This window comes from Stereum hirsutum (genome assembly GCF_000264905.1).
Source record: "Stereum hirsutum FP-91666 SS1 unplaced genomic scaffold STEHIscaffold_7, whole genome shotgun sequence".
NCBI classification, from domain to species: Eukaryota; Fungi; Basidiomycota; class Agaricomycetes; order Russulales; family Stereaceae; genus Stereum; species Stereum hirsutum.
The window spans coordinates 679697-702014 of NW_006763137.1; the positions used below are offsets into that span (position 1 = coordinate 679697).

The 22318-nt window shown below is 50.4% G+C and overlaps 7 protein-coding genes across 7 annotated transcripts; 5 read left to right on the forward strand and 2 right to left on the reverse strand.

Moving 5' to 3' along the window:
• Positions 1 to 43: 43 nt before the first annotated feature.
• On the reverse strand, positions 44 to 1366 carry STEHIDRAFT_139390 (barwin-like endoglucanase). Its single transcript, XM_007304161.1, has 4 exons — positions 1069 to 1366; positions 791 to 1001; positions 636 to 715; positions 44 to 547 (listed from the first exon to the last, which is right to left on the reverse strand). The coding sequence occupies exons 2-4, from the start codon at positions 919 to 921 to the stop codon at positions 345 to 347; spliced, it is 414 nt and encodes a 137-aa protein (XP_007304223.1). The 5' UTR covers positions 922 to 1001; positions 1069 to 1366; the 3' UTR covers positions 44 to 344.
• A 2035-nt stretch (positions 1367 to 3401) lies between these two features.
• STEHIDRAFT_131151 (uncharacterized protein) lies at positions 3402 to 4393 on the forward strand (the record flags this gene model as incomplete). Its single annotated transcript, XM_007304162.1, has 3 exons — positions 3402 to 4183; positions 4243 to 4312; positions 4370 to 4393. 3 exons carry the CDS (start codon positions 3402 to 3404, stop codon positions 4391 to 4393), a joined length of 876 nt encoding a protein of 291 aa, XP_007304224.1.
• Positions 4394 to 4882: 489 nt separating this feature from the next.
• On the forward strand, positions 4883 to 5991 carry STEHIDRAFT_121450 (uncharacterized protein). The gene is made up of 3 exons (XM_007304163.1): positions 4883 to 5263; positions 5327 to 5654; positions 5712 to 5991. The coding sequence occupies exons 1-3, from the start codon at positions 4949 to 4951 to the stop codon at positions 5906 to 5908; spliced, it is 840 nt and encodes a 279-aa protein (XP_007304225.1). The 5' UTR covers positions 4883 to 4948; the 3' UTR covers positions 5909 to 5991.
• A 194-nt stretch (positions 5992 to 6185) lies between these two features.
• Positions 6186 to 9651, forward strand: STEHIDRAFT_168506 (uncharacterized protein). The gene is made up of 14 exons (XM_007304164.1): positions 6186 to 6378; positions 6503 to 6582; positions 6649 to 6668; positions 6728 to 6788; positions 6847 to 7233; positions 7295 to 7666; positions 7742 to 7899; positions 7962 to 8030; positions 8087 to 8246; positions 8311 to 8428; positions 8492 to 8742; positions 8803 to 8945; positions 9012 to 9035; positions 9099 to 9651. The coding sequence occupies exons 5-14, from the start codon at positions 6847 to 6849 to the stop codon at positions 9454 to 9456; spliced, it is 2040 nt and encodes a 679-aa protein (XP_007304226.1). The 5' UTR covers positions 6186 to 6378; positions 6503 to 6582; positions 6649 to 6668; positions 6728 to 6788; the 3' UTR covers positions 9457 to 9651.
• A 937-nt stretch (positions 9652 to 10588) lies between these two features.
• STEHIDRAFT_156843 (uncharacterized protein) lies at positions 10589 to 13197 on the forward strand (the record flags this gene model as incomplete). The annotated part of the gene is made up of 10 exons (XM_007304165.1): positions 10589 to 10978; positions 11037 to 11417; positions 11484 to 11641; positions 11712 to 11780; positions 11838 to 11997; positions 12065 to 12182; positions 12241 to 12488; positions 12545 to 12687; positions 12749 to 12772; positions 12840 to 13197. The coding sequence occupies 10 exons, from the start codon at positions 10589 to 10591 to the stop codon at positions 13195 to 13197; spliced, it is 2049 nt and encodes a 682-aa protein (XP_007304227.1).
• A 784-nt stretch (positions 13198 to 13981) lies between these two features.
• On the reverse strand, positions 13982 to 16643 carry STEHIDRAFT_121455 (uncharacterized protein). The gene is made up of 4 exons (XM_007304166.1): positions 16246 to 16643; positions 15777 to 15857; positions 15686 to 15710; positions 13982 to 15629 (listed from the first exon to the last, which is right to left on the reverse strand). The coding sequence occupies exons 1-4, from the start codon at positions 16610 to 16612 to the stop codon at positions 14744 to 14746; spliced, it is 1359 nt and encodes a 452-aa protein (XP_007304228.1). The 5' UTR covers positions 16613 to 16643; the 3' UTR covers positions 13982 to 14743.
• A 1118-nt stretch (positions 16644 to 17761) lies between these two features.
• STEHIDRAFT_97176 (OPT oligopeptide transporter) lies at positions 17762 to 22087 on the forward strand (the record flags this gene model as incomplete). The annotated part of the gene is made up of 33 exons (XM_007304167.1): positions 17762 to 17938; positions 18010 to 18096; positions 18168 to 18264; positions 18336 to 18395; positions 18455 to 18529; positions 18607 to 18671; positions 18783 to 18810; positions 18870 to 18897; positions 18958 to 19038; positions 19098 to 19116; positions 19176 to 19201; positions 19256 to 19295; positions 19350 to 19444; positions 19512 to 19567; positions 19626 to 19640; positions 19702 to 19986; positions 20074 to 20147; positions 20211 to 20233; positions 20291 to 20339; positions 20399 to 20489; positions 20548 to 20574; positions 20639 to 20693; positions 20751 to 20842; positions 20869 to 20964; positions 21017 to 21078; positions 21140 to 21179; positions 21247 to 21424; positions 21494 to 21504; positions 21578 to 21681; positions 21741 to 21753; positions 21810 to 21856; positions 21919 to 21968; positions 22039 to 22087. The coding sequence occupies 33 exons, from the start codon at positions 17762 to 17764 to the stop codon at positions 22085 to 22087; spliced, it is 2295 nt and encodes a 764-aa protein (XP_007304229.1).
• Positions 22088 to 22318: the final 231 nt, after the last annotated feature.

The following is a 22318-nucleotide window of genomic DNA, read 5'->3' on the forward strand; positions in this document are numbered from 1 at the left end:
CATAGTGCCATTGCGAGATGCGTTGCAATAGAGAGAAAGCCTAGATTATAGCCCGAACAATGTTTCGGAGTAAGGAGGTACTATGGTATGGACATGGCTACTATGGAGCGAAGAGCGTTGTGGGGAATATAGGGTAGAGGAGAAGGCTACATCGACGCTTGACGGCGGCCGAGCAGGAAACGAGAACGTACATCATGAAGCAAAGAGCGACAGAAACAACAAAGCAGGCCTCAAGCACTGGATGGAGAGAGCAATAGATATTTTACGGACCCCAGCGACGGAAGGAACAGAAAAACCCACACCAGAGAAAAGCGAGTCTAAAGAACTACTGCCGCCGGCATAATTCAAACAAACTTCCACTCGATATTGACCTTCCCCGTCCTCTCATCCGCGATCGCGTCGAATGCAGCCACGGACATGTCGAGCGAGTTGTAGCTCTCGCAGGTCGGACAGTCATCCGCGATGGTGGCGCCGACCGTCTTCTGATTGACAGTGTTGGTAATCTGGATTGAGAGGCCACAGAGGCTAGGGTCATACCGGTCCTTGTCTAAGAAACGGAAAGAGAACAATAATCAGTACAAGGCTATTTGGTGTTGAATCATTGTATGAAAGGAAGAAGACGCGGAGGAACGCACCGACGGCGACAATGAAATCGGAGTCGGAATGGACTGCTCCGCAGGAGCCTGGGGTGCCATTTTGGAGGTAGTAGGTGCCACTAGATAATATACGTACGAAGCATCAGTAAGCTTTCTGAAGCAAAGATAAGAAAGAGATGGAGTATGATACTCACTAGCCACCGCCATTCACATCGTCCTTCTTTGTGAGTGTGCGATGATGGGGAGGAATGATGAGACCGGAAACGCAAGAGGCGAGTATTACCAACACGATGGAGAGATTGAAGACGGCACCGGTCTGGAACATCGCGAGGGTCCGGTTTGGAAGGAGAGGTTTGAAAAGAGCTGTCAAGAGAGCGTGGATCCGCAAGAAAAGAGTGTGTGACGCTGGTAAACCGTGAAGGCGACTGTATGAGCATGACTTCGAAGAAGAGATCGGGAAATATTGTCATACCGTCAGAGAATGGACCCAAGGCCGAAACGGGCGATGAAATGGAACTGTTCGACCCCCTTAGTCGGCGATCCTTATATACCTAACGACATTCCTAAGACGTCATTCCGTCTGACTGTTCTGCGGCGTGTAACTATGGGTCCGTTATGTAGTTCCCCGTTTCAAAGTTACGACATAACATCGACAGAGTGAAATTCGTCCTTTTGGGGATGCTGAACTTCGGGGAGGTGTTGTCTCCGAGAGGTGTTGTCTCCGATTATTCGTAGGCGTACGAATGCCGGACATCTGATCTAAGTGGGTGAAGAGTCGGAGGAGCCGGATGGACTGAAGGAGGAGGATTGGTCGCCCGCCTCGCGTTGTTTGATCCGCTTACGCCACGTGTTTGAGGCGTTGATTCCGAGATCGGGTGCCAGCCAATGGTTGACTGACCTTTTATAAATAATCAGTTTGAGTATTCGACGGGTCTCTCAGAGACTTCAGTAAACCCTGCTATCAAGGCCGGAGAGGGTGTGACACCCTCTCGTGGTCTGGATGTGTTCTGTTCTTTTACAGACGGAGAATACCAAGTCACGATTGCTCTACGCTGCTTGGTCATGCAGTGCGGGACACCTTCTCATCGTTTCCGATTTTGGAATGCTTGATAGCCGAGGTTTTCTTGCAAAAAGCATTCGCCGGGCGTGCTGGAAGGTACATGCTCAGAGCAGGCTTTACCTTGCAGTCTACGTACTATACCCCAGCATAACGAAGATGTACATGAACAGACTGCCACAGGATGGCTGTTCGTGAAGCGTTTGGAACGGTCCCTAACACATAAGTACATACCTGGCGAGCTTCGGCCGCTCTGCGGCAGATGTTTTCACGGCCATACAAGCCCTGATAGGCCCTAATTCTATGCGTTCAGGGTGCTTAAATTCTTACAAATATATTTGCTGGTGTGCTTGGCCATCGTCCTGTTTGTCGGTCCATACTGAAAACATTGCTCGCAAAAAGTGAACGCAATCCACCCACCAGATTTGGTACGCGGAGATTGCCGAGGTCCGCGCCGCGGACCTCTGGTCCATAGCGTCGCCACCTGCTTTAGACTGTCGCCATAGACCGTAGTATCCTTTGCCTCTCGCTGCTTGTGTGTAAACTTATATCTGTAGGTCAAGAGGTTAGGTTGGTTGATGGGTTAGGTTAGGTTGGGTGGGTTAGGTAGGTTAGGTTAGGTTAAAGGTTAGGTTAGGTAGGTTAGGAGGTTAGGTTTGGTTAAAGGTTAGGTTACAGTATATCAAAATAGCCCGAACGAGTCTTTAGTGTGCCCACCTGAGAAGGATCCGGTTCGGGGGACCCCCCGAGCGTAGCGAGGGAGGGGAGGATCCTCGAATGGTGGGTACTCTTCGGGCACCCCCCAAGAGGATGTTCATTATGTATGCTGTGTTGTCAAGAAAGTGTATGGACTGATGGCTCAGTGGTCTTGTGTGATCCGCCTGTGTCGTGTGCTCGACGCGCCGTGGCTACGTTCGTAAGTTCGAGTCGCGCCCCCGACATTTTTGCACGATCTTTCTCTGAGTTCCGTCATACTTTATTTACAAGTCCCCAACCTATCTTGCATCCCAGGATTGTGTATTATAGCAAATAAATTGATATCCACTACTAATAAAGAACAGAATTATAGACGACTTGGGCGTATCATCCGCAACCAGCAGCGGACCGACCACAGGCGCGGCGCGGACCTCGGCAATCTCCGCGTACCAAATCTGGTGGGTGGATTGCGTTCACTCTCGCAAAAACGTCAAAGTCCACCACGCACCTGCACAACGTTGATAGTGCTCCCCAACAAGAACCGACGCTTCGTGCACAACCTAGTTTGAAAAGAATTATGGTCCAGTTCGTGTCCGGCACTACAGAGCTACTGCCAACAGAGGATTGTCGACATTGTCAACTCGAACCGAAAGCGTCGACGACTGCTGTGGCGAGCGGAGTATGGCACTTCGGACATTGCCGTACGACACCATCAGAATCCTTCGCCACTTGTTCGCCACACATGGCGTCCCTTCCACGACATCTCCAGGCTTGTCTATGAACGTTGGACTTGGACTATCTCGAACCATTCGTTGTGATTTCTCGCCTCAACTGCAGAACGATATCCGTGAGCACTTACAACGGTGAGTGCATTATTGGACCGCAATAGGCAGTAATTCTCTGAGAATGAGTAGCCGCAAAATTGACGCCTTTTCGCGATGCCGTTCTCAGAACAACAGGTTCGAGAGGTTCCATATATACGACCATTCTGGTACTCCTGTAGCATAACCTTACCTCAGACCTGTCTCACGCAAGTTACTAGCCCTTCTTCGATGTTGACAAGTTCTGTCGCCTCTCATCTGCACCCAGAGAGTTTCTATACCGGTCCTCTAGAGCCATGGGTACGGGACATTCAGCGCTCACCCGATGCCAGGAACTGCAACATCGAGCGTATTGTACATCGAAAGTGTACTACTGGCATGGAGCATGAGTTTCTGATCCTCTACGCTCAAGATGCTGCTGGTCAAGGAGTCGTCCTCTCTGTTGACCGCAACGCTTCTGAGGAAGCCCGATTCACCTTGAGGGCATCTCTACCACCAGAAAACGATCCCTCGTCACCTCTGGACTCACCATCACCAGAAGCAGTACCTGCGTACGATCGGGTCGAGGTCTCTCACGACGGCACTGCAGACTACATCTTAGCCCGCCACGGCGCGACCCTCTGTCTTAACACCCTCGCTTTCCCTCCGGTATCACGGCCCTCCGTCCAACACCTCGCCGTGCTTCTCCGAGTCATACATGAGGAGTTTCCCCATTACGCTGCTCTTCAGCACCAGTGTTACTGGTTCGCCCGCGCCGTTTTTATGTCACTGGCGGCGCTCTTTGAAGGCGTGGAGGAACCTGATCCGGAACACCATGATCTGCAGGCAACATTTCGAGGAGCCCATGTCTCCTTATACGAGGCTTCAACCACAGCGATCCAGAACATGCTTTTACTTCCAGTCCTCGAATTCCCGCTACTTTTGATACCAGCCTCTATGGTGGCTATGTATACGACCTTCAAGCTTTACAAGGGACATGCCGTGTCGACCGTCGACTCGAGAAGAGAAGTTAGGTGGGTACACTCGCCATGGGTATACGTGGTGTGCATGTGCTCAACACTTAAATGTGCAGTGACGCAGAGATTAGGAAGCACGGTATCCCCCAGAAGTATCATCAAGCGTGGCGTATATTTCTCGACGTAGTGGGTTGAATTGGTTTTGTCAAAGATCCCCTTCCTCATACTTATCGCCTTATGTAGACAAAGTCCGACCGAATTCGGTGATGATGCTCTCATCCATGTTAGTGGTTGTCGTGCGTGCGTGTTCCTTTTTGGCTTGATGACACCTCTTTCTGACGAATAGGCATGAATGTCATGGACGCTCTTGTTCATTGTCCTTCACCAGGGCCGTCTGATTGGAGTTGTACACATCACATTACATGGCTGAGGCTCACAAGGGCTGTGCCTTTTCCTGTTCATAATATCACGTCCACTAGATCTGGAGCAGCTGTCTGTTGTACTTGTTTGTAAGATTTTTTTCCTCAGTGATTTTTTCTCGTGTATTGGTCGTCATCCCATGACATACTCGTCTAGTCTTGTCGGTTTTTGCACTGTGTAGATTACCTTCAAAAAATTTCCTCGCTGCGTCCAAGTAGTACTTTTATAACTGTGTCATGAACCTCGACGATGCCACAGGTGTGGCGACAGTGGCGTGGTCGGAAGCTTCGTCATCGTTCACCGCGAGTCTTCTGTACGTGGTTCTGACCGTCACTAATGTTCTCAACCACTGGCACTCTATCGACAATTATAAAAGTCTTTAAACAACCATTCTCTACAGCCATGTCGTCTACTTTTGCAGGAAGAGTAAAGATCGCTCAAGACACGCTTGCTCGCACCCCTGAAGTCATAGCAGCCACCGCTGGCGCATCAGACCGCTCGGACTTCATCAAAGAGCAATTGCCTCCTCTCGACGCTTCTCATTGTCCTGGTCCAGGGTCATCCACGACAGTGCGCGTTGTTGGCACAGACTCGTTCACTGCTGCCAGAGATATTATGCGGAAGGATTCTGCCGCACATGGGAAGACGGCGGTGTTGAACCTCGCTAGTGATGAGGTTAGGGCGGGCGGTTGGGCTCACTCGTACAGCAGAACACAGGTATGTGGCATTACTGAGGTTTTAAGGATACTCTGATGCATTTGATGGCCACCACTCCCTAAGGAAGAAGCTTTATGCTATTCGTCGACGCTGTATGCTACTCTGAAGGAGTCCTACTACCCGTGGCCCAACTTGGGTCCAGGATCCGTCGCAGGAGTTTTCTCTCCAGACGTCGTCATATTCAAAGATGATCTCGACCACGACTGTGTCGATCTTCCAGTTGAAGAACGCAGGCTAGTATCCGTAATCACCGTCGCCGCTCCTCGACACCCAAAGCTCACCCCGGACCGCGAGCATTTCGCGAAGGAGGAGGACTTGGTGTACTTGCGGGGGAAGATCAGACTGGTGTACCGGATGGCGGCGACATATGAGAAGACCAATATCGTCTTAGGTGAGCTTTTTGCCGTTCTTCCTGGGTGCGAATGCGTGTAAGACTTACGTCGGATAGGTGCAATGGGATGTGGCGCATATGGGTGTCCTCCACGCGTGGTCGCGGAGGAGATGAAGAATATCTTGCTCGAGGATGAGTTCAAGGGTTGGTTCAAGAGTATCGTTTCCGCTGTATATAAGACGAACTCTGGCTCTCATGGTCCTGCGGTGAACTACGATATCTTCAAGGAGGTGTTTGATGGCTTGAAGGTCTGAAGAGTCTTTCGTCACTCCTTTGGTCCTTTGTCGTGGAAACTTTTGTACTATGTACTGTTTTTTATGGCTTTCATATTACTCGCTGGTTCGATGCGTCTGTGGTGTAACGTGGTGCCTAGTGTAACTTACCTTTGGCGGGCACGTCAGTACCACTTGGGTGCCACAGGGGTAATGCCGGCTTATCTGACGTGGCTCAAGATCACCGTGCCGCATTGCCTTGCGCGGCTACTTCCACCCAACTACAACCTCCACAGCCAATAAGCAGTGCACCATATACCTTCCTTCCTTCCTTCCTTCCTTCCTCGTGCAAGGATTCATAGTAGCGAGTCAACGTCTTGCTGCGATCAAGAATCGTTGTCTCGTTCTGTTTTCGTACTTACGGGTTACTTACTTTCATGAGCAGCGGCGGTCAAAATAGAGGTAGCAAACGAGCTTGCGATGCTTGCCGGCGAAGGAAAGGTTGGTACGATCTTCTGGCTTTAGTTGAGGCTGCTTCATTTCTATTGACGGCTAATTGTCTACAGTACGATGTGAGCCCCTTGCTGCACGTCCTCGACCTTTTTTTCCGATCATTCGTCCGGTTCTTCTTTGCAGGTGAAGATGGCGACGGCACACAGAGATGCAAGAACTGCGTTGTCCATGATATCGATTGCACGCATAATATCGTACCACAGGTCAGTCCAAACAAACATTTCTGTTGAGCCCTCAAAGTAAACATGAATACCGTGACGATTATCTAGAGAAAAGGCCCAAAGCTTGGGTACGTGATTTCTTGGGCTAACAGAAACATCAGTAAACCCGCTCAACTCTATCATATAGCTCTACGCAGGACAGAAATCTACGCACGAGACTGAAAGAGGTGGAGGATCGTCTTCAGCAGGTGGTTTCATTTCACTTTGCGCGGGTGGTAGCACCGCATTGATCAGGTCGACTCTCAGATGCAAAGCAGTGTGAACGCTCAACCTTCCGCGTCCAGTCCTTCGTCTCGCTCCGTCTCGACCCACAACTTAACCCGAAGCTCAACATTACAGAATGGCCACGACGCGACAGAAGTGCATGGCCTCCACGCTTCATCAAGCATGTCAGATAGCTTCACCGATGAGGAACCAGACTCTGGCGAGGACGAGTATGGAAACATTCGACTTCTCGCGGAGGGGATCGGGGCCATTTCGCTGGAGGCCAATCCTGGACGCGATTTTCTGGGAAAGTCCAGTGTTTCCGCGGTTTTCAGGACCGCAGAAGCACGGCCAGTAGCGCCCTCAGATGAGCCGGCTTATGCGCTACCTCTAATCCCTCGACGCCGCATTTTTTGGACTGCCAACCCAGTATGAAGTGATCTCTCGCTGCTACGATTGTTTTCTGGGAATTGACATGACTTGGTGCTAGTGGGACCACGTCACTCCATCGAAGACACACTTCGTCTTTCCTCCCCCACCGCTTCTGGCTAACCTCGTTGATATCTTCTTTATACGGGCCAATTCATGGAATGGCCTTCTTCATCGTCCAACTTTTCAGGACGCACTGGACCACGATCTTCACCACACAGATCGAAGCTTTGGCGGTGTCCTGCTCATGGTATGTGCTGCAGGTGCAATATACTCGGACGATCCTAGTCATATGGACGATTGCGATACGAACTTCGGTATTGCTGAAGAGCCACCATGGCGTCCCGCGGGCTGGAAGTGGGCTCGTCAGGTAGACCCATTGCAGAATGCTTTATCGCACACTTCTTCGGTGTACGATCTACAGTTATACGTGGTGCGCTTTTTTGAGTATCGCGTGATCGTAAACCCTTTTCTAATTGGAGGATGTTCGTAAATCTCCTGTCTGTAGCTTTGCGTGATGTACATGCATGCGTATACGCACGCGGTCGATCTTTGGGCGCTGGCTGGACTTGGCCTACGACGTGCTCTGTCTGTTGGTGCTCATAGACGAAAATCGTATGGTGGCAAATTGACTGTCGAGGGGGAGCTGTGGAAACGAGCTTTTTGGTGAGTCGAATTCCCAGTATCACTCATCAAAGCTGATATACGACTCTTGGTTCCACGGTTAGGGCACTTATGTGTGTAGACCGTGCCCAATCTGCCATCACAGGACGCCCATGCGCTATCCAGGAAGAAGAGTATGCCTGATACAACATAGTAACCTTGAGCTATCCTGACGTTTCGTGACATCTAGTGTCGATGTAGATCTTCCGTCTGCATGCGATGACGAATATTGGACTCACCCTGACCCAGCCCAGCGGTTCATACAGCCTGAAGGAAGACCATCGACGGCGTTGTGTAACATATTCCTCATCAAACTGCGGTGTATAACTGCCAAAGCGTCGCGGACCATTGTGAATCGACTCTCCTCTTACTCTCATTGCTCTAGGCGGCTTTGTCTCATTCGTTTATTGTAAGTGGTCGAGCAGAAAAGGTGGAACCCTCTCCGGTTCCACTGGTCAAGACCGGGAACAACAAGCAGTCGCCGAGCTTGACTCCGCGCTAAACAGATGGCACAATACCCTTCCATCATATTGTATGTCTTCGCTTTGCTCGCGGCCGTTGCCCATTACGTATCACTCACGATGGTGCTCTTCAGTGAAGTGGGACCTGGAGCAATCGGACAAAACATTTCTCACACAATCTGCGCTCTTGGCTTGTGCTTTCCATGAGACTCAAATTTTCGTACACCGTCGTTTCATCGTGACGAACGATGGTCGGATGCCCGCGGCTTCTTTTGCTGAAGCATCACGCGTCATTTGCTTGAACGCTGCCAGAACTTGTGGACGTGTCCTACACGGCTTACGTAGTCGTGAGCTCGGACATAATATTCCCTACACATTTCTTTTGGTGAGCCAAGTACATTCTAATGTCACTAAACATGCAATGCTCAAGCAAGCTAATCCGCAGATGCCTGCGTTTATGTCCGCTATGATGTTGTACTTCGACATTGGCCGTGAAAGAAGACTGGGTCTTCCGATGTCACAGCAGCATCTACGGGATCTTGAGGATGCGTCCAGGTGTATGGCTTTCCTCGAGGACGCAGAGAAGAGGTATGTTTTCATGAGAAGTCGTCTGACAGTATCTATCCTTCTAACAACAGAAATTGGCACGTCTAGATTTATCTCCGCGGGGAAAATGAGGTGTGTATTTCTTCCCTTGGGTACATAATGAAATGATACTTATCATTGTCACTTTCATCTCAGCGATGCGCTGGTACAAGTGGCGGCCAATCTCGATATTCACGATCTCTTCGGGACATCGGTTTCTTACACCCATGGAGCGGTACCAGCCGGAACCAACGTCGATCCTACAAACAACGGCGAAAGTCTTTCCCTTAGTGGCTTCAGAGGTTGGGCTGAAATGGGTGGACGGGATGGGGGGGATCATGAAGATCTCATCTTCCCGGATGGCCTGCCAGTGTTCGATCAAGTGGATCTGCCTGGACTTTCTTTACCATTCGACCTTAACCAGGGGACTGGCGGGTGGGACAGTTTAAATGGCATTTTCATGTCATCGTCGACAGATGATTTTTGGGCACCATTTTCTTCTCCACCTCAGTGATACAGATCTTTTCTTACGACCCAGATGAAGTAGTTGATGATTCTCGGACATCAGTGGCTTGCTGTTTCGAACTTTAGGTACCGGTCCTAGGAATAGACATCATTGCAGTGCTAGATACACGCCAATATCTGGGTAGATACCTCACAAATATTCCACAAATTCGTACATATCATACAATGGCAATCTAAGTTACCGGTATTTTGTCACGGGAACCCAGCTCGAACAATTGGTTGCGCGAGTTGTGGAAGAGTGACCCGGCTCCTCCCGCGATGCCGTGTGAGTCAAACTACGCGCGTCCAAGGCCGAAACCCACAATACAATTCGAACGGACTCTGCGGCAGAGCACGGTATTTGACTTAGAGCTCAACCAATCCGCCGATGGGCTCAGACTTACCACGCCGCTTATCGTTCTTTTTCCTAGCACTGCCGGGGAAGCCGAACCTGCGGTACTGAGTTGCAAAGTACCGGCTGTGTCCGAGCTTACTCTGAGGGGCCACCTTCTCCTCTCTTCCCCTCCCATCGCTGCACAAGCGTACTTACTGGCGCCCACTCTACGAGGCAGAGACATCTCCCCCTGGCTAATGCGCGCACAGAAATCGGGTGGAAAGCGGGCGTGTGACACTTGTCGGCGCAGGAAAGGTCGGTATTGCATTTGATTTGACGGTAAAGTGGCACCAGTTATGATTTATTCGTCGTTGACCCTTTGGTGTTCGCAGTACGATGTACGTGCCTTTGTCACGTATAGGAGGGGGCTCATTGACCTCATACTGATAGCATAGGCGAAGGCGGAGGCGAGTCGACTGGCCAGAAATGTTCGAACTGTGTTCTCCAAGACTTCGAATGCACATATAACGCCACACCACAGGTCTGTAAACGATGCTACCTATCCACCAGCCAAGGACTGCTGACTCATGATGAGCGCTGAAAAAGAGGAGGGAGTATGAGTATGCTACCGGTTTCCTCCAGATTTTTGCTATTTCAAGCTGATTATGTATCGTCACCTTAGTTCTCGCCAGATACGACGTCTGCGTGACAGGTGTGATGAACTGGAGAACCGCCTCAGCCAAGTTGTCTCTTCATTTTCATAGATAATACATACATCTAACGCGTTTTTCAACAGATGCAACAGATCATGAACAGTTCAGGTGCTAGTTCGACTGTCATCGATAATTTGTCCACCTTCAGCGCCTCCGCGACACTACCCTCAATGCCCTACCACGAAGGCCCAAATAAACATGTCATGCATTCGGCGAGGACAGGCTCTCTGACTCCTCTTACTGACAATGATGACTCGGATTCAAGTGAAGACGAATACGGGAACATCCGACTTCTCACCGAGCATGTTGAAGCTCTTTCTCTCGCAACTGACGGCGGGCGCTCGTTCCATGGGAAATCGAGTCTTTCCGGCGTGATTACCCAAGCTGCACAGACGATACCGTCTCTATCGCATGCCATTTGCAACCGTGGCCACCCGATGAATATACTGCCCCAACGTCGTCCAATCTACTGGAACGTGGCTCGTGTGCGTCTCGCATCTTGTCCTTCATTCCGGTAGATATTAACGTTCTGCACGAATGTAGGAGGGCTTTGGCCTTAGAGCCTCTGACCCTGACACGCCGTTCACTTTTCCAGACCCCCCACTCCTACACGAACTAGTTGGAATATATTTTGATCGTGCAAACGCGTGGACGGGCTTATTGCATCGTCCCACTTTCCTCCACTCATTAGAAAAAGGTCTCCATCGCACGGATCGAGGCTTTGGTGGTGTTGTGCTACTCGTTTGTGCCTTGGGTTCCATACACTCAGACGACCCCAGACACGTCGATGACCCCAGCATCGCCGAAGGCGCCGGTATTGAGCCGCCGTGGCAATCAGCAGGATGGAAGTGGGCTTCTCAAGTCGACCCGATGCGCAATGCATTGTCTCACACACCATCTTTATATGACTTACAAATATATGCCGTACGTGTATCCCTACAAACACTACCATGAACTGTTAATGGGTCCTCATGCTCGTGCCTGTCATAGTTATCGCTTGTCACCGTCCATGCCTATCCGACAGCAATGGACCTTTGTGCTCTTGCTGGTATCGGCGTGCGGCGCGCACAGTCCGTTGGAGCACACAGGCGCAAGGCGTATGGCGGTAAACTTACCGTAGAGGGAGAGCTCTGGAAGCGTGCCTTTTGGTGTGTCTAACCCACACCAACTCCGTTACTTAACTAATTTCTCCGTTGTATCTCTATTCCCTGAACCCAGGGCCCTTGTGTCGACAGAGCGCTGGATTTGTAGTGCTCTCGGTCGGCCATGTTCCATTCAAGAAGAAGAGTGAGTTCTGTTTCACAACTCGTCACGCAGATCAATCATATTTTCTGCCTCCCTTAGTTTCGATTTGGACCCGCCAATGGAGTGTGACGATGAGTATTGGAGTCATCCCGACCCCGACCGTCGTTTCATCCAGCCCGAGGGAAGACCATCCTTCATGTCATTCCACATATGTCTTCTCAAGATTCGAGAGATTTTCGCCTTCGCTTCACGGACCATTGTGAGCACTGGTTGTATCCCAATAATCCAATCCAATACGATTCCATTATTGACGGCATGTTTCACAGTATTCGACCAAGAAGTCTAGAATTCTTTCTGGTCTGGTGGGACCTGACTGGGAACATCGTGTAGTAGCCGAACTCGACTCCTCCCTGAACCACTGGCAGGATCTACTCCCCTCGCACCGTAGGTCTTCACAGGAAGAGCAAAGGAAGCCTTGGTTTTGACCTCGATCCAATTATAGTGAAATGGGATCCCGACCGAGCCGACGAGCTCTTCTATTCACAGTCCGCATGTTTAGCATGCGCGTTCTACCACACACAGATGTTCATTCATCGCCGCTTCATCTTGAGTCTGGGCAGTCGCGCGCCAAGCCCTCTCGTAGAGGCTTCCAGCGTCATCTGCTTGAACGCCGCACGATCTTGTGGACGTATCATCCATGCTTTCCGGCAACGCTCTCGAACTCGGACATTCGCTTTTTCGCATCTCTTCGTGAGTCTTCACTTGGTATTTTTTCGGCTTCGCCAACTATTCCTGACGCACCCTAGATGCCCGCCTTTGAGGCCATCATAATTCTCATCATTCATGTATCTCGAGCGATTCAACGAGAAGGTGCAGTCTCGGAGCAACACGCCAGTGATCTCGAAATGGCAGCGAAATGTGCGGGCATTATGGAAGATTATGAGCAAAGGTACCTCCTTTTATGCTAGTCCATATAGTCTGGAGCGCTCAAAACCACATTCTTCCGCTAGATACTACTCTGCAGGCAAGATAAGGTACGCGCGCTCTTATAAGGCTTTCTAAATCCGTAGCCTCGAGAGCGAAACGCTTACGTCGTTCTAGGGACATACTCTGTCACATCGCCTATTCCTGCGGTCTTTCCATGATGTGGCCCATGGCGACACCCCTCACAGACACCCCTCCAGAGCCAATATCAGGCGACCTCCCCGACGCGGCCACCTCGTCAGACATGCCGCTTTCGCAGCAAGACCTCCAAGCGGACGATTTCACGCGATGGATGAGCTACGAGGTTTTGCGGAGAGACTTCAACCCGTTCAGCATCGTGAACGAACCGACGGACTCGTCGCTCTTCGATTTCCCGTTCGATCTCAATAATGGGCCGGGCATTGATGATGTGGCGATGACGATGCCTACGCCTGACTTCGTTCCGACCTCTGATTCGCCCTACAATTGGGTGTAAAGAGTGTTTTGTATGGGTTGCTGGGATGGACGTTTTGAGTCATTGCCGTTGTATGTATTTTTCCCGTTGTCTTCGTTGTATGCTATTGGTACTTGAATGTGAAGTGCTTAGAAATATCTCGAGTGGGAGCTACTTGAAGAAGTGCCACGGCCCCTCGAACATTGATTCATCTTCAACTTGCTGCGTAAATTGGGAAAAGCGGTATAAGAGCAGTTGTCCGTGATTTTCCGTACCGGGTATTACCGGAACCTGCTCTTCTGAATATTTGGGCCACCGTAGGGCCCGGGACACTCCTATGAGGGTTGCCCGGTTTGAGTTGCATATTTTTACGCGATCTGAGGGCGAAGCCCTCCCGAAAAATTGCATATTTTAAGCCTAGGAGCACCGAGGTCTCCCGAAATTTTGCGTATTATTGGCAAATTATTGGTGTAGACCCCCACATAACCTCAACTTTTACCTAACCTAACCTCAACTTCCCCTAACCTATCCAACAGATGTGACAGAAGTTGGTTCTGATTAGGCTAGGTTAGGATAAGTTGAGGTTATGTGGGGTTATGAGGGTAAAATCGAGCCTGTCTCGCCACACAAAACCCGCCAATAGGCGCCCTACCCTTCCCGGAATTTGCATATTTTAAGCCCTCGCCAGGCTGAAATTGCATATTTTTACCTGTTTTCGAGGTCGCCCTTCGGGCAACCCCCATAGGAGTGTCCCGGGCCCTGCCACCGTGACAACCACCTTACTCGTCAAGCCTCATCGCTAGATCCTTCATAAAAAATGGAGGGAAGAAACACCATCAACTATTTTGCCCAATGCAATGCATCGTTCAACATTCACGAGCGTGACGAATCATACTACCACTCCACATCAACAAGACAAAAACACAGAGCGAATACGGAAACAAAGGAAAGACCGTGACGCGCACGCGTGAAGGGAACAAGGACAACGAGTTGAGGTAAAATGGGCAAGGGAGCGAGTAAGAATAGTGGGTAATGAGTAAGAGCTACATGCATGGAAAACAACAACGGACAGACAGACAGCATGAAAGGACCCGAAACTCGCGGATCGATCGTCGACGATAATTATGAAACTGAACTGGTATGTGGAATTGTGAATTGTGAATGGATAGTGAAATTGTGTACAGGAAGTGGAAACATGCAGGTTTGAGAGAGAACAAGAAGATCCGGATGGACGATGAGTGGGACGGCGGGATCGATGGACGTCGTGATTCGTGATTCGTGAGGCGGCGTGAGGATAGGACCGGAATAGAACATAGCAAGGAATAGAAAAGACAATGAAAGTGTGAGGCAATAGTATGAAAAACGATAGAAGAACAATGACCGAGAATAAAGAGATTGATTTGATGGTAAAACACCGAGTTCAACACCGAGTGACCCGCAGAATCTAGCTGAACAGACAAGGGTGAAAATAAAGGAGGACAATAGAAAAGAGACAAAAAAAAGAATACACGACAAAGCATACAAACCACAGAGCACTCCACAAGTCCAATAGCAATAGCAATAGCAAAAAAAGGGAATAAGAGATGTCCTACGATGAAGAACCGCCAGCCCGCCTCGCCAGATACGCCGCCCTCGCCCTCTCCATAGTCGCCTTCAGCTCCGTACTCTCAAGCATAGACGAGTCCTCTCCAGCGTTATACGAGCTCGGAATCCCCGCATCGGAATGCGAACCCCATGCGCCCTGATTCGGAAGCGACATGGGCAGCCCAACGTTCTGCATCGACTGCTCCCCAAAAGCAGCTGCTCGAGGACTCGAGCTCGACGGCACCGACAATGCGCCCGTTCCAGCCCCCGTCCACGAAGGCGTAAGCGCGTGCGGCGCAGGCGCCCTCCCTCTCCTCCTCACCGAGCCCGATCTCGATCTCGATCTGCCCATACTCGAGCTCCCGCTGCCAGACCCCGACGGTCCCTGGTCGACCCATGCCCCACTCCCGTCATCGACCTCATCTTCCGCCGCGTCTGACATGACGACCACCTCCTTCCCCAGCGCTTTCTGCCCCTCCGCGATCAACATCGCTAACCGATCCCCCATCCAATCCATCTTATCCTCGACCTCCTCTTCCTCTCCACCTTCCTGCCCGACCATTCCCCTAGTCTGACCGAAATTGAACTCGGTCTGTACACTACTCATGCCCACACCCGTACTATTCTTGTCGGGTGACCGGGATCGGGGGGAGATGTGATGGCGAGGGGCAACGGAACGACGGGGGTGGCGCATAGTAGCTGCTTTGCGGGAGGAGGCGGGAATGACGGTGTGGCGAGGTCTGCGGCGTGCTGTTGTTGTAGGAGGGGTGTGTGATTTCGGTGATGAAGGTCCGAAGTCGTCTTCTTCGGGATGGATCCAATCGCCTTGGGTATATGGTGGCGGAGGAGGAAGTTGGGCTGGCTCGGGCTCACGGCCTCGGTTACTCCATCTGAAGTCATTGATCAGGACATGCAGGCTGTGTAGGAAATGGAAGGCACGACTCACAATCGGTAGACGGTAAGGCCAACAGCTAAGTATCGAGAGAAAGAGCCGAAGTAAGCAGCATGAAACAAAGTAGAGGTCGCGGTCCACATACCTGTTCCGATAACAGCAGCTGATACAGCTGTGGAGATGACGGCGCCCGTGAACGTTCGTCTGCGCTTGGAAGGGTGGATATCTATTGATAAATGAATAACGGCCATAGTGATGAGCACGACCGATAGGGTGACAAGAGTATATAAACTGAGGATCGGCAGGGCGATGAAGCGAAAGCAACAGGCGTAGGACATGTGTACAGGTGTGGATGGTGAGTGGATCAAGGCATGGGGATGGTGAGGTGGGCAAAGGGGACGGTCAAAGCGGGGAGTGAAGGCGAAAATGGTGAGGGAGAGCAGGAATGAACTGTCCCCGCACGTGTGGGCAGCATGCACAGATGGGTCTACCGCGAGGCGCCCTATCCATCCCACGCCTTCCCGGCGCGACGTTCGATGGCATTGACGTGCGATGCCGTTGTATGCCATGCAAATCCAAGACAAATCATCCTTAAATATGACACATATACATACCTTGGTCGGTTTCTTCTACCTCTGCGCTTTGCTCTCGACCAGCGTACCCCACGCCACCCTGAACCATGTCCCGGTACTTCGCCGGAGTATCGAGGTAGCCGCTAGACGATGCGTTGACCGATACAGGTTGAATTGGCTCTGAGTTTGACGGTGCCCAACCCCGCTTCTTGCTAAGAGGTGCAGAGGGGGGTAAAGAGGTGTGATCTAGACGAGAACGTGGCCCGACCTGGCTTCGGGATAATTTCTCGAGGACCGGGGCTGAGGTCGCAGCATTTGGCTGTGTCGATGTATCGGTTGTTTCAGCCTGTGCTAAAAAGGGGTTCACGATGCCAGGAACACCAAAGCTAAAGGTGAAGTTGAAAACCATTATACAGGAAAGCTGCGGTCGTGAGAGGAGATGGCGGTGGCGAAGAAAGATGCATATGAACAACTTTCTGCTCTGGACGACGCGTAGCACGTGCCTGAACATTACGGACTTTCAGGCGCGTTTCTTGACGCGTCTCTGCGTTCCATCCGGGGGTTTTTGTACGTTCAAATCCAAAACAGTAGCTTTTTGGCCATGGCCGAGCTGTGTACAGATCCTCTAGGATGGTCCTTCTGCTCAACTTCTGCTGACACTCATCTTGCCACACTTGCGGTAAGTTGAGTGGCGATGCGGCAATGCCCGGTACGTATTCGAGCGCTCGAAGTCGTTGCTTTCGACCTTACCCTACATTGATCACCTGTTTTTTGCCTCCTAAAACTCTGCTGTACATGGTGTCCACTTGGACAGATCTGATACTCTCTAGCGCCGTGATAGACATTACAAGGAGTACTGTCTCCACTATCTCGTCAAATGTGCCCCCCTGCGGTACAACCACTATCCTCCAAGCTAGCGTTCACAATACCTCCCGATCCCTCACCACCCAAACTCTTCTGCGACCATGCTAAGACTGTTATATCTCACCCTTGAAATTATGCTGAATGTCTTAGAGAATATTGACCATGGCTGCCCAAGATCAACGTTGTATGCAGTGGAGATTGATCATTTCGTTGAGCTGCGCTTCAAGAGAAGCCCCGGGCAATGTTATCTACTTTTCGGACGGGCAGTCTATATCATAACATGCTCGGTTTTTAAACGGACGGTGCACTGGTTATCTGTCCGGTTCCGCTGGTGAAAGTGCCAGGAACCCGACAGTATCGCTTCTCTGTTCGCACAATCATCCCTGTACGCAATCTCTTCAATCTGACTCTCTCACCTGACGATCTATCTATCTCATATTCTACTTACCAGGCCCTATCTATCGCTTTACTATTGCACACACGCCACGGTATGCGTATGGTGGCTTGGATTCTCTAGGCATCTGCAGCAGTCTTCGCGAAGAAGATAAGGTATGATGATAGCGCCTCAAGCTGAGCGCTAGGTCGTGGTATCGACAAGAGCCTATTTAAGAGCGATGGTACAGCAAAAGTGAATTCCTCTGTTGCTTCTTCGCCTTGCTATCAATCCTCTCCGGACGTCGTCGCGGTCAGGACGATGGAGGCCAGCCCTGAGCTCAAGCACAGACCCTCGCGCGTGTCCGATTCTGACGAGAAAGCCGACGACTATGTAGACGCTGACGTAGTTGACGAGGAGAAGGCGAACTCGGACTCGATCTCGGATGATACGGAGTCTGTCAAGGTCATTGAGAAGGCCGAGGAGGTGGCTATCGAGGTAAGAGCTCACCAGTTCGCCCCATTCATCCATCCGTCTCTGATTCAGTCGCACGATCTCGCTCGTTGTAGATCATCAGCACTCAAGACGACCCTGACCTTCCCATCTTGACGTTCCGAGCTGTATTTCTCGGAATCGGACTCAGTGCATTTGGCGCAGTAAGTGCTCTGCTCGACATACTTTAACAGCTGGAATCTGTGACCTAGGGGAGTTCACGATATGATTGCAGGTTCTGGGAACAATTTACACTTTCAAACCGCAGAATGCGACCGTCTCTCAATTATTCGGCTTGATCATTGCCTATCTATTGGGCACAGCCATGCATTGTGCGTTTCCGTCCTACGTACCAAACCCTACATGCATCTTCTATGGCTGACCTTTTTATAACCATTTATAGCCGTTATTCCTAGTCATGGCTGGTGGAAGTACCTCAATCCTGGCCCATTCAACATCAAGGGTGAGTCGCAATAGCGCCCATCATACTCAACTTCCAGTTCCTGAGGATGCGATTTCCAGAGCATGTCGCTATCACCATCATGGCTTCAACGGCTGCCAATGTTGCCGTCGCGATGGAAGTTATTGCAGCTTTGGGTGCGTCTTTATTAGCGTCTCTCCGGTGTCAGATCAGTGTTTTGAGCTGAGGAACGGACGTTGTGGATCTACATCAGACTTGTTCTATAACATCAAGCTCAATCCTGCCGTTGCGATTTTCCAGGTGCGTTCATTGCATTTCGTTTGACGTACGAGTCAGCTAACTGCTGTCTCCCCTTGCAGATCTTCTCCAGTCAGGTATGCAGGTTGGTGTTCGCAACCGAATTCACCTTCCTGACAAATGTTCGGATAGATGATTGGTTATGGTATCGCTGGTTTACGTGCGTTACTATGATCTTCGACCTGTTTGCGACCTCTGCTGATTCAGACATATTGATAGTGAGGTCTCTGCTCGTATATCCGACATAGTAAGAGCAGCTTAACGCGCATACAACGTAAGTTTCTTGAAAACTGATGGTATTTTGCAGCGCATTTTACCCAACATATGTGTCCGTTGTGACCTTACTGCAGAGTTTGCACTTCGGTGGTCTGCTCAACCACAAGAAGAGGTACGCACGTATATCCCTGGTTTCTTGGTTCGATCTGATCGATTTGCCTCCTCATACAGGCGGTACTTTTGGATTGTGGTAAGCACGATGCTCTTACTTTAGTTCTTTCGAACCTCTTGATGACGTTTGGTTTTCAGTTCACTGCGATATTCTTCTGGGAATGGTACGCTATACATGTCGGCGGTCGAGATCGATTCTCATCTCACACATTTTCTAGGATCCCTCAATACCCATTCCCCCTTCTCTCCGCCATCTCGGTGCGTTCACTTCCTCGCCATCCTATTTATCGGAATCCTCATCATCCGCCTTAGATTATCTGTCTGATTGACAATGGCCGCTCGACTTTCGTTCGCAACTTGTTCGGCGCCGGCTCTAGCAACGAAGGGATTGGTCTTCTCTCCTTCAGGTGAGTCTTTAATTGAATGACCCCCGTACGACTGGCTGTGATTAATGACACGGGCTTTACTTTGTAGTACATCTTGGACACTGATTACTCAGGGAACCCCATTAGTGTGGCCATGGCAGACCCGTGCGTCCCAACCTTCTCTTTACTTCCACACACGACGCTAACTAACCTGATCCCACAGAGGTCAACTCTTTCAGTACGTCCTCCCCTTTCTCTTCCCATCTTCCACCACGCTAAAGTTCACGCCACATCCACAGTCGGCATGGGCATCAGCTACCTCGTCCTCACTCTCTGCTACTACAACAACGTCTTCAACGCTCGTGACCTCCGGTGGATGTCGACATCCCTCTTCGACTCCAACGGAGACTCGTACAACCAAACCGCAGTGCTCACGAACAACGTGCTCGATCCGGAGAAGTTGGCAGTGTATGGCCTGCCGCGGTATACTGCGACGTATGCGATCGCGCTGATTTGCTATAATTTGGCGCTTGGGGCGTCTGTTACGCATGTTTTAGTGTGGCATTGGCCGGATTTGAAGAGAGGTGAGTTTTGGTTCCATTTTGTGGGATGATGTGATTGGGGGGTGGGGATGCTAGAGGGCTAACTGATGTGGTTGTGGGAATTTGTAGCGTTTGGAGGGATGAGGTTCTTGAAGAATGGACAGGACAACATTGATGACCCGCACTATGCTGTGATGCGGAAGGTGAGTCCATCCCAATTATTTACCATGAACCATTCTGATCGTGAGATTACTTTCGCTTCCTAGTATAACGAGGTGCCACAGTGGTGGTAAGTGGCCCGAGCCCTTTTTTGGTCTCTCGTGATTGCGCTGACCTCGTAAGACAGGTATATCGCGCTCTATGTGTGTTGTCTCGCACTCGGGATTGGCTGCAGTGTGAGTTTCACGTTTGGTTATCACCATGATGTTGGTAGATTTTCTGATGAAATCTATAGTATGGCGTGAAAGGAACGGTTTTGTTGCCTGCTTGGAGTATCATCGTGTTTAGTATCATCAGCGCTGTGCTGGCTGTCGTTCTCGGATTCAGTGCGCGTGTTTTCCGCCTCACGAACATCATTCATCACTTACTTACTCACTCTCACAGTCAACGCTACGACTGGATTCACCATCAGTGAGCTTATCATCACAATATTCTTGGCCAATGTTTCAGACTGAACCTTCTGGACTTGTCCTAGGTGTTCGAGGCGCGATACAGATTATAGCTGCATTCGTACACCCTGGAAAACCCATGTATGTCTTCTGGTCTCTTTGTCCAGTACCTCTAAACTGATCGGTGTCGGTTCTCAGCGAGGTCATGTACGTCAACCTCTACGGTAATTCGGCGACGCTCCAGACGTTGTACCTCCTCCAAGGCAAGCTCGATAAATCTGCGAGAAGGAGTTTAAATGCTGACAAAGGACTCCAGATCTCAAACTCGGGCAGTACACAAAGCTACCTCCTCGCTTTACCTTCCTTGCACAGATGGCAGGCTCGATCGTGGGATCAATCTTCAACTATACCAGTGAGTGTTTGTATACCCTACCCGGTGATATTGGGCTGAATCTGGCTGTCAGTGATGAAGTCCATTGTCGACAGCAACCGTGAGGTGCTCAAGGACCCAGTCGGTACCCGTATCGTGCGTCGAGTTTGCCCATACTCTTTTCGACTCATCTCCTCATCTTCCTTTTTCTATCCAGTGGAGCGGTTGGATCGTTCAGCAATACAACTCCAACTCAGGTGCGTGCATCTTTACCCTGTCTTCCACGCGCTTGACTCCCACATGTTAACCGCTAAATCACCACAGTGGCCATGGGAGCCTTAGGCAGAGAGCTCTTTACCATCCACAAACCATACTGGATGATTGCCTTCTCCATCTTCATCGGCCTATTCGTACCTCTGCCGTTCTATGCAGTTCACCGTTTCACGCCTCATGGATCCTGGATATCCAAAGCAGCGGCGTACATCAACACCCCTGTTCTCGTGTAAGCTTTACATCTACATCAAGATTCCGACGTTCCTGCTCAGGTACTGATTGGAACAAATTCAAACAGGTCCTATATCGGTGCGCTATGATTCCGTGTTCCCCACAATCTTATGTCAATGTCTTACGGCTCTCTCTCTCTCTTTTTCATTAGGCTGGCTTCCGTTCAGTGTCAACGGTATGTGGTGGTCTTGCCTGGTCATCGGCTTCATCTCGCAGAAGTGGGCACGTGAGCGCCGGCCGAAGTGGTTCAAGAAGGTGAGCCTGTTTTTTTCGCAACCTACACCCTGAGCAATTTGAACTGACTGTCCATATAGTACAACTACATCAGTAAGTACGGTTGAAATGGCTATACGACCCCTTCTAATCATATTATGCTACCATAGCCTCGGCGGCCCTCGACGGAGGCACTCAAGTCATCCAGTTCATCTTGGTGCGCTCTTCCTTGTCTCTTAGTCGTTGTAAGTATTACTAACCCGTCACATCGGAATGCAGAGTTTCGCAGTCTTTGGAGCCAGCGGAAACGCCATAGACTTTCCTTACTGGTTCGTCTCATATCCTCTGCGTTGATGCTCTGTGCTAACGACGATCGACTGGGTTGTTGAATACTGGCAGGTGGGGAAATCCAGCGGACAAGTCGGTGGATAGATGTGCTGCTACATGATGATGCGGACGAATAGCATTCTTTCGGTGATCTAAGCGAGAAGGTTGGGGGCACTGGATGATAGGAGGGTGTTCGCTCGATTCACTAGATTGGGGAGACGGAACGTGTACAATAGTTATTACTTCCCCCTGGTATCGACGGATGAATAGCATCATGCGATGGTATAGCCTGTGATCAAAGTCTGGTGGTTTTTTGTCCTATTATAAAATACATACGCGCGACTGTACGGCC

What these genes read in the sequence shown, in the direction of transcription:
- STEHIDRAFT_139390 (XM_007304161.1), bottom strand. Translation starts at nt 921, where the DNA reads ATGTTCCAGACCGGTGCCGTCTTCAATCTCTCCATCGTGTTGGTAATA. An exon ending in GATGTGAATGGCGGTGGCTA is followed by an intron (nt 716 to 790) that starts GTGAGTATCATA and finishes TATATTATCTAG; the next exon opens with TGGCACCTACTACCTCCAAA. An exon ending in CGATTTCATTGTCGCCGTCG is followed by an intron (nt 548 to 635) that starts GTGCGTTCCTCC and finishes TCCGTTTCTTAG; the next exon opens with ACAAGGACCGGTATGACCCT.
- STEHIDRAFT_121450 (XM_007304163.1), top strand. Translation starts at nt 4,949, where the DNA reads ATGTCGTCTACTTTTGCAGGAAGAGTAAAGATCGCTCAAGACACGCTT. An exon ending in ACTCGTACAGCAGAACACAG is followed by an intron (nt 5,264 to 5,326) that starts GTATGTGGCATT and finishes CCACTCCCTAAG; the next exon opens with GAAGAAGCTTTATGCTATTC. An exon ending in GAAGACCAATATCGTCTTAG is followed by an intron (nt 5,655 to 5,711) that starts GTGAGCTTTTTG and finishes TACGTCGGATAG; the next exon opens with GTGCAATGGGATGTGGCGCA.
- STEHIDRAFT_168506 (XM_007304164.1), top strand. Translation starts at nt 6,847, where the DNA reads ATGCAAAGCAGTGTGAACGCTCAACCTTCCGCGTCCAGTCCTTCGTCT. An exon ending in TTCCCTACACATTTCTTTTG is followed by an intron (nt 8,743 to 8,802) that starts GTGAGCCAAGTA and finishes GCTAATCCGCAG; the next exon opens with ATGCCTGCGTTTATGTCCGC. An exon ending in CTCGAGGACGCAGAGAAGAG is followed by an intron (nt 8,946 to 9,011) that starts GTATGTTTTCAT and finishes TGGCACGTCTAG; the next exon opens with ATTTATCTCCGCGGGGAAAA.
- STEHIDRAFT_121455 (XM_007304166.1), bottom strand. Translation starts at nt 16,612, where the DNA reads ATGGTTTTCAACTTCACCTTTAGCTTTGGTGTTCCTGGCATCGTGAAC. An exon ending in AGCTGCTGTTATCGGAACAG is followed by an intron (nt 15,711 to 15,776) that starts GTATGTGGACCG and finishes CTCGATACTTAG; the next exon opens with CTGTTGGCCTTACCGTCTAC. An exon ending in GGCCTTACCGTCTACCGATT is followed by an intron (nt 15,630 to 15,685) that starts GTGAGTCGTGCC and finishes CAATGACTTCAG; the next exon opens with ATGGAGTAACCGAGGCCGTG.